This window comes from Stylophora pistillata, chromosome 10 (assembly GCF_964205215.1).
Source record: "Stylophora pistillata chromosome 10, jaStyPist1.2, whole genome shotgun sequence".
NCBI classification, from domain to species: Eukaryota; Metazoa; Cnidaria; class Anthozoa; order Scleractinia; family Pocilloporidae; genus Stylophora; species Stylophora pistillata.
The window spans coordinates 18,732,604-18,744,937 of record NC_142528.1 but is presented as its reverse complement, the minus strand read 5'-3'; the positions used below and the strand labels follow the sequence as shown (position 1 = coordinate 18,744,937).

At 39.0% G+C, this 12,334-nt stretch overlaps 1 protein-coding gene across 3 annotated transcripts in view; it reads left to right on the top strand.

Annotated features, from left to right (window-relative positions):
- Positions 1 to 11,180, top strand: part of LOC111321859 (putative tRNA (uracil-O(2)-)-methyltransferase) — a 65,648-nt gene extending 54,468 nt beyond the window's left edge. For all 3 annotated transcript variants that reach the window (XM_088736732.1, XM_022924842.2, XM_088736731.1), the window contains 4 exons: positions 1,102 to 1,224; positions 7,433 to 7,988; positions 9,224 to 9,340; positions 10,601 to 11,180. In XM_088736732.1, coding sequence (XP_088592858.1) covers positions 1,102 to 1,224; positions 7,433 to 7,988; positions 9,224 to 9,340; positions 10,601 to 10,839 — 1,035 coding nt within the window. In that variant the 3' untranslated portion in view covers positions 10,840 to 11,180. The remainder of the gene's footprint in view (positions 1 to 1,101; positions 1,225 to 7,432; positions 7,989 to 9,223; positions 9,341 to 10,600) is intronic.
- Positions 11,181 to 12,334: the final 1,154 nt, after the last annotated feature.

Genomic DNA, 12,334 nt, shown 5'->3' with positions numbered 1-12,334 from the left:
CGCTACGGTGGCCAATTTACAATTTTAACTTAGTTGTTATAACCAAATTACCTTGTTACCCCCACCCACGCAGCACCACAGTTTCTTTAGAAACTTTCAGCCCTAACTGCAGTGGTAGCCTTAGGTAATGCTTAGGTTATCTGTTTTCATTTCAAACAGAATTTTGGACAAAGAATAAAGTTGTTCTCTTGTTCAAGCAATGTTTATGAAAATCAGTTGGAGAGGATGGGCGTAAAATCAGAGATGCTAGACCAACTTCACCTTTGAAATTCCACAGCCTATGAGTGCTTAAATGGGGTTATCATTTTTAACATTTAGGACACGTAACATAAATTTGAAATGATCATGGATTTTATTGCGATACTCAGTCATATGCCCTTATTTGAACAGAATTTTAAGTTTGCATATATAAAATTGTAAATTTTAAGATGAGGACGTCACGTTTGTCACTTTGTACTGTTTCATTTCAGGCCTGTCAAATTTTGCATTATTTTTACTTTTCCAACGACAAGAATAAACTCCACCATTTGATTATTTTTGTCGCGGAATCTATACGGATTCCGCAGTTGCTGGCTAACTCGATGGAAGAGGACTGTAAACTATCTTCTCTTCCAAGATTTATTCTCGACGAACACCGCCGACGTTCTAACAATTCCTTTTTAACAATTCTAACAATTTCAGCGTAACAGTTCAGACGATTCCATCAGTTCTCTCTTGTAACAGTTCTAACGTTCAAGCAAATCTAACTTAAACTACAATCTACCAGAGTTGTCATAGTTTGCCTTGCGTAACTATCAGCTAGCATTGTTCTTACAATCACGAGTACAGTGAAATCCCAGGCCAACCTATTGTAATATGTCTATGTTTAGTTCCTGTTACCCAATAGTAAGTTTCCCCTTCCTTATTTACGGGGACAAAAACGCGTGCAATTACGACATCTCTCTTACTGTGAATCAACAACAGACTGTGTTTACAATATTATGAAATCTGTCCCACTCTGTTATGCCATTATTTACAATTTGGTGACTTAAATAATATTAAGTGGGAAATTTAATCAATGACATAATTTGTAACTAATACTCGCTGGCGATTCTTTTGCAGTTTAACAGGAAAAATAGTAAGGTGACGCAGTATCGAGGTTACTTGGATTTTGTGTACGATGTGGGAGAAAAATGTGGTTTCCACGTAGAAGAAGATTCATTAAGGATTCCTTCTACCAAAAGGGTAATCATTACAGTTGTATAGTTACATGTTGAGATTTCCCTTTAGAGGTGTTATTAGGTAGATCAGCTATTAATCTGCTGAAGAATAAGTCAAAATATATACCCAAAACTTCTTAAACACAATCTCCGTGGGTAGCCATATTGTCGAGATTCTTTATTTTTATCGTATACAGCACATAATGTCTTCCTCCCGATGATTTAGCATTAAGTTATCTAATAAGTGATTTATGTCAAGGTGGCATGTCTGTGAGAATCAAGAAGACCTCATTTTTGTCAGCCTAGACCGAGGGAAGACTGTGTTACTTTACAATTCTACATACTTAGGCGAGTAAAAGACATAAGAATAATTTATTATGAGATACATTCAAATCATTTTTACTCTAAGTTTAGCGGCGATAGGTTGATGAACTGAGTCGAATCTCACATTGAATACAAACACCACGACGTGGAGTTGAATGAGGTTATTCTTTAATGTGGTCCAACGCGTAAAAACTGAAACAAGGATGCAATAACCAAGCTAAAACTTAACTATAGCTTAATCGATTTAAGGCACGATAAGTGAAATCGCTAGCCGATCCGAATGATAAACATTATACAAGAAGAAATAAGTATATCGCGAAATCAGTGAATGTCGGCGACTGAACCGATGAATTAAAGACAAAAGGAATTAAAATGACAAACAACGTTAGAGGGATTACAATAAGTAACATAAAGGGCGTACCTCTATCCCGATCTTAGGGCGAAAACGTGCACGAAAAGGCCAAACAGAAACGATAAATCTACAAAAACCTCTGGGTGTTGTCGTTTTATAATGGAGCACCGTCGAAATTTTTTTTTTTATGTTTAAGGCGGACGGCCAGGCTCCCGTGAGGGCGGTGCAATGCCTGCCGACCTACATGTCCACTCCCTACCCATGGCTGAAGTGCAAGGCCTTAGGGCGGGGTCCGCCAGAAACGAGGGGCACCAGCCGCCAAACACGCTGGGGAATCGAACCCCACCTCACTTAAAAATTACCACACACACACCAAAAATTATACACACACACTCCACACAGTACGAGACACTACAGAACGGTACAAGATCCCAGTGCAGTACACCAATAAAGGAGTCCCAGCACGGGGGATACAAAACGGACACGACAGAAGCCCAGATTAGGGCCATGGGCGTCACTCTGCCGTGCACCAATGAAGGAGACCCAGCACAAGTGACACGGAGACGCACTCACTCAAACAAAGGGAAGGGCCAAGCTTTAGGGGCAGAGCCCAGAGCCACACTCACTCAGACACAAGGGGCAGGACTGGCGGTAACATTAGATAGAAAAGACTAGAGATCCCTCAATAACAGAGGCTATAGTGCAACGAGCCCCCCACTGACGATGGAAGAAACGGCGACGGCGGACCAACATGAAACGCTTGAAGTGGAGCTTCGAGCGAACTTTGACTTTGGCAATGATCACAAGAGCGCCTGGTGGGGAGTTCCGGAAACGGAAGTCGTTGCGGGATTGCCAAATGAAGAACTTACACAGGTTCAGGAGGTAAACAAAGACACAGGGGACAACCAACAGGTCATCAGCGCTGAAACCAAAAAGAGCGTGACGGACAAGAAGCACAGGGGTCATTGGGGAAAAAGCGAACAGGAGGGACTGGAGCCAGGAAATTGTGTTCTGGGCGAGCGGGCAGTAGAAGAAGAGGTGTTGAAGGGATTCGACGGGGGCGCCACAGAAGCAGGGGAGAGGGACAGGCAAACCGAAGGAGACCAGGCGTTGTGCGGTGCAGAGGACACCATGCGCTATCTTCCAGGAAAGGTCGAGGACATGGCGATCTAAGTCAAAAAGGAACAAGGAGCGCCAGGTGGAGGGCCAGTCGAGCGAGGGGTTGGTGACACTGAACTTGTCGATGCAGTGTGGCGGGATCATGTTTTCGGATAGCAGGTACAAGTAGCAAGACTTGGAGGACATGTCACTCGCGGGGGAACAGACAGGGGGGCAAGAAGAACCGAAGACAGGTAACATAAAGGGCGTACCTCAATCCCGATCTTGGGGCGAAAACGTGCACGAAAAACCAAACAGAAACGATAAGTCTACAAAAACCTTTGGGTGCTATCGTTTTGTAATGGAGCACCGTCGAAAATATGAAAGCACGAGGTCCGCTCTATGCTTACTGCGCATGACTTGTGACGTGACCAAAAACTAAGTAACGCAAGGGTAACGCTACGCTAAGGTTAAGGGTACCACTCTCAACATCTTTGAGGCAAAAGTGGTCAACATTTCTCAACAATTCCTGTTTGATGTTCAAAAGGAAAAACAAACTTCAGAGAAAAATATATTGCTCGGTCATGAAATAGAGAACCCAGACCCAGAGTTTGTGAATGTTAACGTCATTGCCCCACAAGTCAAATGCCATATTTATCAAAAACTTGCGGGTGTGACCCAAATGTGTCGTCACACCATAATTGATACTGTGTTCATAATGTTAAAGTGAAAACCAGTTATTGTCCGTCGTACCCTTTTTAGTAATGGCACCCATCTGTCTATACTTCGTACTGAACTTTTTTACTTTTGTTATTGGACTCAGAGTGTAGATTTCCTTCTGCATAGCTACAGAATATGTAAATAAGTACTTCCCAATCACACCTCTAACGAATTGATAATAAAAACGCAAACAGAAAAACGTTGCAGAATGGCAGTACATAAATTCTGAAAACTATAAAAGGTTGCATAGCTTTTTTTCACATTAGAATAACATATTTTGCATGTGTTCAATAACTGCAAATGCGGGGTAAACATGTCAAATGAAATGAGCATCAGTCACTCGACCTTGTGCAGTCCTGCGCCACAGGTTCGAAAGATTATATATGCTCAGATATATCGATTCTGGTGAGGTTCTGTGACACCAGGTTTAGGGAGTAAGAAAAAGAAATATGTGAAGGTGTAGTCTGATCGTCCGGGTGAGCGTAGTCCTGAGAAGGACTGTTGTCGGTGGTAGTGACTGACGTTTCGACAACCTGTGCGGAAGTTATCATCAAAGTGAAGTGAATGATTGTTGTCAGTAGAATGTTCTTATTCCAGTTCGCGTGAAATGATCGGTTGGTTTTGCCGTGATGTTATTGGCTGTAAGACTCAAGTGACGTAAGTCGGTCGTGATTGGTCTGTTTCGATCTGTTTGTAAAGTTAGGTCGTTCTTTTTTGGTCGTTTGTGATGTTTATGTCGTGAATGAGTCGTTTGTATGGAGCGGGTAGTTGTTGACATCTGTTTAGGGGAGTCTGTTCTAAGTTAGTAAACCAGCTTTCCAGAGTCAGTCGTTGAAAATAGTCAATGCTGTAGGTTAGGCATTGCTCAGAGTCCCAGTCAATGTTGTGGTTGGTAAGTCGATGGTGTTCAGCAATGTGATTGCTGACATCACCTTTCCTCGTGGCCTGTCTGTGTTCAGTCAGTCTTGTTGTGAGGTTTCTGCCAGTCTCACCGATGTAGGAGGCTTGACTGACTGAACACAGACGCACAGGTCGTCGCACAGGTTGTCGAAACGTCAGTCACTACCAACGACAACAGTCCTTCTCAGGACTACACTCACCCGGACGATCAGACTACGCCTTCACACGTTACCCCCGGGTTCAAGCCATTTACTGCAAAAAGAAATATTTTTAGAGAGATTCAATGCATTTCTTTGGGTAGAATGTCGTACGATTTGGTGGAAACCTTTAACATGATTGTACCCTTCCTGTTGCTCACTAAATGAAAAGAATTCATAAGACCAATTCTAAATAAAAGACAAAAGAAAACTTTCCAAAGGCGAAGAAATTGCCTCTGTAAACCCTATTTTTTTTAACTTTAAGACGACCAGTAGGACATGTGAAAAAGGCATACATTTCTTACATTTACGAGACCCTTGTGGTAGATTTTTCATACTTAAATTGTTGTTTACTAGAATTTGCGACCAGAAATTGCAAGTGTTTAATATTCTGAAAATCTTATCATTTTAAACAAAATCTCCTATTGAACAATACTTTTAGGACATATCAACACGTAAAAATCATCTTTAACATTCTAAACAAGAGTCCCCATTGTTGTGAAGCCTCACTTGAAATTATAGGCCACAGCGGTGGGAGGCGAGCGCTCTTACCATTGCGGTATCCCTGGAATTAGGTAGGACTTGTGCCCACAGTATGTTATAATAAATTTTGGTAACTTTTAGTAATTGTGAAGACAGAAAACATCAAAATTCCTCCATCAAAACATACCGTGGGCGCACATGCGTTATAATCAGGCTTAACCTCTATGGAGCAACCTTAAGCAGCATACAGGGCACGCGGTATTCAACGATTATCGCGCTGGACTCTGAGTCGAGAAGTCCGAGTTCAAGACGTCTTATTTTGTTTTGTTCTTGGGAAAGACACTCTACTCTCACAGTGCCTCTCTCTACCCAGGAGTAGAAATGGATATAGGCGAACTGTCAAGGAAAGCTGTCAAAGTAAGAAAACCGGGATAACCTCCGGCTGGATGGGCCACTTGGCTTGAGAGTACGCTTTGAGAGCAAGTAAAAAGGAGAACGTAGAAAATAAAGGAAGAATCAACCAAAACTAAAAGGAAAAAAACATTGAGATACAAAAGGGTGAGAAATATGAGGATTCTATCAAAACAAGATTAGTGGACAGCAATGTATGGTGGACCATGATCTCAGTTGAGTTGGGTCTGTGTGTACCAAGCTGAGATTGTTACTGCTAACCTTTCCAGAAAAGAAATCAACTGCCGTTTTCAACTTATATTGTCTTGGAGAAACATCTACTCATATTTCATTACAGATAACTACTTTGAAATTGATAAGGAACTAGCAAGATTTTAGGATTAGAGCGTTTAATATTCCTCACATTTAGGATTAGTAGGCGGTTTGGAATCGGTAGCGAACTAGCAAGATTTTAGGATTAGAACTATTAATATTCTTCACATTACTATTATTACTTTCTTTTTCATCTTCTCCTTCTTTAAAGTTCAAGAAGTAAATGTAAACGAGGCATGTATCCCTTAGTTTTTTCTTAGATCTTTTGTTAAACATTTTAATGTATTTTTCGATTTTTAAGGATTTTATCATGATTTTTGTAAATATATTCAGTGATTGTAGTGAATAAAGGTTTACCATCGATAACTCCTATATTTCAGACTGTTACTTCCGAGCTAGAAAGTCATATCTGGACAGGCACAGTCTGTCGTTGTACCTGACAGCGTCATTTATTTTGTTGGATCATTGTATATTTTGGACACAATCATCTCTCCGACTCATTGCTATCGTTCGTGTTGGGTTTGGTTCTTTTTCTTGTGAATTCTTTCATCTTTATTGTTTTTTCTTTTGTTTTGTTTTTTTGTATTTGCTGGGCATAGGTTTATTTTCTGCCTACCTTATGATGTTCAGCCATTTGCTCACTTTCCAGTCACTCGTACAGATATTCTAGAGGGTGTAAATGAACTCAAGGCCTTAAATAATTGTGAGGATGGAGGTGACTCCATTCCGTTTCCAACAAAGAAAGTCTGGTAAATGGGAAGCCTTGTTTCTTCCCATGAAGCATCTTGAAGAAAAAAGATCTTTTGAGGGAATTTATCCAAGTTCCAGCTTAAAGAAAACTTCTTCCAGTTCTTTTAAATTTTAATTCTAATCTTAAGACCAAAACTATGAAAAGCCTTAAATTTTTACCAGAGTCCGATGTAAAATTAAGGTGAAATCTTAGGTCTCTTCCTGGACCAAACTTGAATTAGCTCTGTGGCTGATCTGTTAAAGGCAGTGTTATATTGTGAGATAAACTGTTTAATAAACTGGGTAATAAATTGGAATATTACGACTGAATTAGATATCTACTTAAAAATTAGTTTCAGGCTAAAGAAAAAAAGAATTGTTGCATTCTGTCCAGGAAAGCAACTCTCTAATTTTTAATTATGCCAACATACCCTCTAGAGAAATTATCATCTAAATAAATATTGCTGAAGCACGCAAAGCGGGCAGGAGTCAAATCGCACAATTACTTTGTTATTGGACAGCATAGGCGAATATCAAAATCAAATTCTTTCTATTTACAATGGTAGAATTGATAGCTTGTGCAATTACTTACAAGTTACAGGTTTAAACAATCAAGTTAAATATGTTCAAGGTAACAAAAATTTGGGGAACGATTGTAACTGACTCCTCTTTATTCACTTCCTGTCTTTGCCTTGTTCTACTGTTAGATCTGTCATATTGGACGACCAAGAACATTTACTGAGAACAATGATGACTTGCGAATCATATCAATTAAGGATATGATACAAGAGAGAGGTTGCAATCTTGATGATGAAAAACCACCTGAAACTTTGAGAAACATCACTTCCCAAAAGTTTATGAAAGATAGCGTTTTGTTTCAGTCTTGCGCGACAAATCACGTAGCACCTCATGAACAAAGTACAGGCGCTGTGGACATCCAACGACAGGACCTTCAGCCTCATGCTACTGAGGGCTTGCTGTATGGAGGGAACGCCAGCATTCAAACCACTGCCACCAAGTCTTATTCAACTATTTCTAAACAATCGCCCTCCAGTTTTCAGCCTCGTGCTCCAATGGAATCAGTACGAAACTGTACAACTTTAGAAAGATCGCTCAAAGAAAATATTGTCAGTGTTGTAGCAAGGTACTTGTTGGGTTTACCTCTTTCAAGTGATAATTTTTCGAGCCCTTTAAGCTCTATTTCAAAGGCTGACAAAGATGGTAAACGTGCAGGAGCCTTTGCATCCAAATGGCGAAAAGGAGGTATGAAATACTTTTACTATATAGATACTGATGAAATACCAGGATTTTTCCTTTTACTAAAAAATCATATCCTCATCGCGCGTAGTGGAGATACTTTTTTATCTTTCACGTATGTGGATATTGGTATCGCCACGGTCACTTTTGCTATTATAGATTTTTTCTCTTCTTCATTAGAATTTTGACTTTTTGGAACGGAAAATATAAGTATTATTGTCTTTATTTCTCCTTTATAACTCTATATCCGAGTTTCATAACATTTTTGCGACAGGCATTTTGTGATAGATGACCACTTTAATAGCACTATTTTGCTGTTTCGAAAATGAATAAAATAGTTGTGCTTTGTGTGGAAATTTCATTAGTATCTATAAAATAAACAGAACATTACATTACCACTTCAACTTTGTTGATATATCCAAATTAGAACATTACATGGCCGCTTGGGGATATGAATTTTATCTTCTTGCGCTGAAAGTATCTCTCATGAGTTAATGAAGCGAACGAGTGGGAGATACTTGCAGCACTCGAAGATAAAATTCGTATCCCCAAGGGGCCATGTAATATCCTCTGTATAGGCTAATCATATCCATAAATATGCGTTATTGACCAAGTGTGAGGTAAAGATGGCTGGATGTTCGCCGAGTCAAAGAACAAGGCTAATATTCAACCATCTAGACCGAACAAACTTGGTCAATAAACGCTTCACGGGATAGCAAAAGGATTCCTCTTTATTAAGAATCAAGAATTACTTGTTTATTTCGGCAAAGGATTTGCATAAAGAAGTAGGAGGCAACCAAAACAAAGAAAACATGAACGACTCTTCCTTGTTTACTATGCTACAAACACAGTTGGCTTCCATTCCTAGCTCAAAATAAACAGTCATTCTTATTTCTCAATAAAGTGAAATCTTTCTCCTTTAAAATGAATACTTTGTTGATGCGAACAGTCGAGATGGCCGGATATTAGCCTCGTCCATTTTTTTTCTGTCCATTTTTGCGTTTTTAATGGACTGAGACGAAGTCGAGGTTCACGAAAACGGAGCAGGAGAACTTGGCCAATATCCAGCCCTCTTGACCTCGCTTGTATGCGGCAGTCATCCTGCCTTTCCCAGTAGGTACCTTCAAATACAGGTTAAACTGTAATTATCTCTTCTTAGATTCTGGTATCTCGCAGTTTATCACGTAGTTTGTTTCCTATGAGATTCTTTTACTTGAAAGTGACTTTCCTTCTTCTCTCAGGTACTATGCAAATTTGTGAAGTAGCTAAATTGTTTGACAAAGACACTCTGGTTCAACTTAAGCATGAATGTGGAGGTCTTCAGACCTTGTTGCGAAATCACTATCATATTTTCAAAGGTCAGTACTAGTTGAAGTTGTAGTGGTAACAACAACAACAACAACAACTTTATTTGTACCCAATATAAAAAAATAGTGATAAAAATAATGATAAATTGACAAGAATATAAAGGAGTACTAGCTGCCCCAAATAACCGTAGGGCTAGAAAAAAAGGGCAGCTATACTTAGGTGATTTATGTAATGTAATTATTTGGGGTTAGGGTTAATAATTATGTAATGTATGTAATGTAATTATTTAATAATTATGTAATGTAATTATATAACACACACAACACACACACACACGTACACACACATACTCATTCATCATACAAAACAAGGTCAAGGAAGCAAAGAATATCAGAGTAGAAAACAAGCGGAAGGCCAGAAAAATTATTAATATTTATCAAAAAGAACTAGCTTAAGGTTTTTCTTAAAACGTTTCAGAAAAAGAAGCTTTATGTCTTCACTTATATCATTCCAGACTTTAGCACCCTGAAATCTTATGTTGAAGATTCCATAATTTGTTCTGGCATTTGGAATAGTATAAGTCATTTTGCTAGATAATCTGGTATTATAATTAACATCCTAACAGAAATGAAATAAGGGTCAAATACAGGAGGTAATAGTTTCTTGTGAAACTTGTACATAAATACTGCAAGTTGAAAGGTAATAATGTCAAACAGCTTCACAACATTTAGATCTTTAAATAAACGACTTGAAAGTTCGTTATGACTAGAGAAAGTAATTATTCTCAAGGCTCTCTTCTGTAATATAAATAAAGGTTGCAAAGCTGTCCGATAGGTATTACCCCAGACAACTATGCAGTAGTTTAAAAGAGGCTCAACTAAAGCATAGTACATGCTAAGTAGTGTTTTAGTACTTAAGAAATGACGGAGCTTGGACAGAATGCCTATACTTCTCTTGATTTTTTTAGAAATATTAGTAATGTGCGTCTTCCAACTAATATTATAATCTCTGTAAACTCCAAGGTATCTAATGGAAGTTACCTGGGTTAAAATATGATTGTTTATAGATAACATAACCTGTTTGGGCAATTTGGGCAACGCGTACTATTAGTAATTGTCGTAGTCGTTGTAGTCATAGCCATATATTAGCAGTTGATATTGCTGCAGTTGTTGCTTTGTTTTGTCTTTTTGTTTAGTCTGGATAGAATTAAGTGGTAATTCGGGGTCTTTCTCATCTTTGTCATCTTAAACTTTTCAATGGTTTTGATAAAATCTTCACATTGCTGAAAATTAAAATCAAGTTTCATTTAGTTGCAGGCGGTTTGATTGAAATGAAGGATTGGAGTCAAGAATCCTTATTCCCTGGTGCAAAGAAACGTGATTTAGGAAGGAAGCTGCAAAGATCTTACGCATTAAGGAAGACTTCATTTTGTTGGTTTTACTTACATCATCCTGATGGATGTCCAGTACCAGCGGAGAATTGTCGTTATGCACACACTACAGATGATCTAAGAGAACGACCCTCAGCAGAAGTCCTAAATAGTTTATGAGTATTAAGGTCATCCAATAAGGTTTTTTAAACTCTCTAAAAGAAAACGATAAGAGACCAAGAAGAAAAGAGGTTCCTGTGAGGTTCAGAAATCGTGAAGAACTGAGTAATCAAAGACTCAAAACCACAAACTAATATCCAATGCTGTTTGCACTTAAGTTTTCTGTCACCTGATTGGATTTTCCTTTGCAACACAGTAACATTCCATCAATAACGTAAATGATACTGGTGTGATCAGTTTTTTCGAGTTTCATATTGTTAGTTGACAAAGGCACAGTAAATAGGCTTCGACCAATGTAGGTCAGAGGAATTCATTAAAAGGATTGGGGTCATAATGTCAAAGTGAAGGACAGAGTCAAGGCCAAGAGAACGGCAATGCTCTGCAACTTAAAGAAAAGTAGTTCTATTGCCCTTGTATAATTAACTGCTATCACTTTCACCTGGTAAGTTTAAAATAATGAATATAACTGATAAAACAATGATGGCACCGCTTTCCTAGAGCAAGCTCAGGTGATAAATATCAGTCTAGTTAATTTAATAGCTTCGCCAACCAGCAGGGACACCGCAACAGCTTGCGCCAATTACTGCGGGCCCAATAAACCCACCCATCCCACCCCAGGGGAGGACACCCATCACACGATAGTCGGTCGATCTAGCGAACAACTATCGCCGGGCGGAGTGTCGGTCGATATTTCACTGACGCATTTTGATATACCGGTCGAAAGTACCTACAGTAATGCGCGTCTATTTAGGCCATACATCCACATACTCTGGAACGTTGTGTATAGAAATACCCTTTGTATGTGTAGTACATCATTTGGCGCTCCGGCCACACAACACTTTCGTCTCCTCTTCCAGATTTCTCCTTTCTCCACCATAGTTGCTCAAGTGTCTTCACTAGTTTCTGCGTCATAACTATGTAATATAATCGCTTTGACCGTGCGCTAAATGTGAACCCCATGAGCTTCGCCCTCCTGCTTTTAGGCAGGAGGCCAAACTGCTCTGGATTCTTGAATAACTTTTTTAATTTTGCATACCTCAGGGATCAAGCGTAGGAAAATAATTTGAACCGATCGGACCATGTCAATGCATTTGGACCATTTCTCTAGTTAACAGTTTCTGTTACCAGTTGGACAATTTCCTCTAATAGGACCATTTAAACCAATTAGATCCGTTACACCAGATGGACCGTTTTAACTGATTGGATAAGTTTAACCAGTTGGTCAGATGTAATAAGTTACTCTTTTCTAACCGCCTGGACCATTTTATCTAGGTGGTTTGACCAATTTATCTAGTACGATCATTTTAAACGGTTGTACTATTTACACTAGTTAGACCATTTACACTTGTGAGACCACTTGGACCATTTTACCTAGCGATATCATTTCAACCGATAGAAACTATAGTCTTAAGATCCAGATCATCGGTATCGCGATCTATACCATTAATGTAAATGTCATCACTGATTTTGGCATTTGGACCATTTGGACCATTTT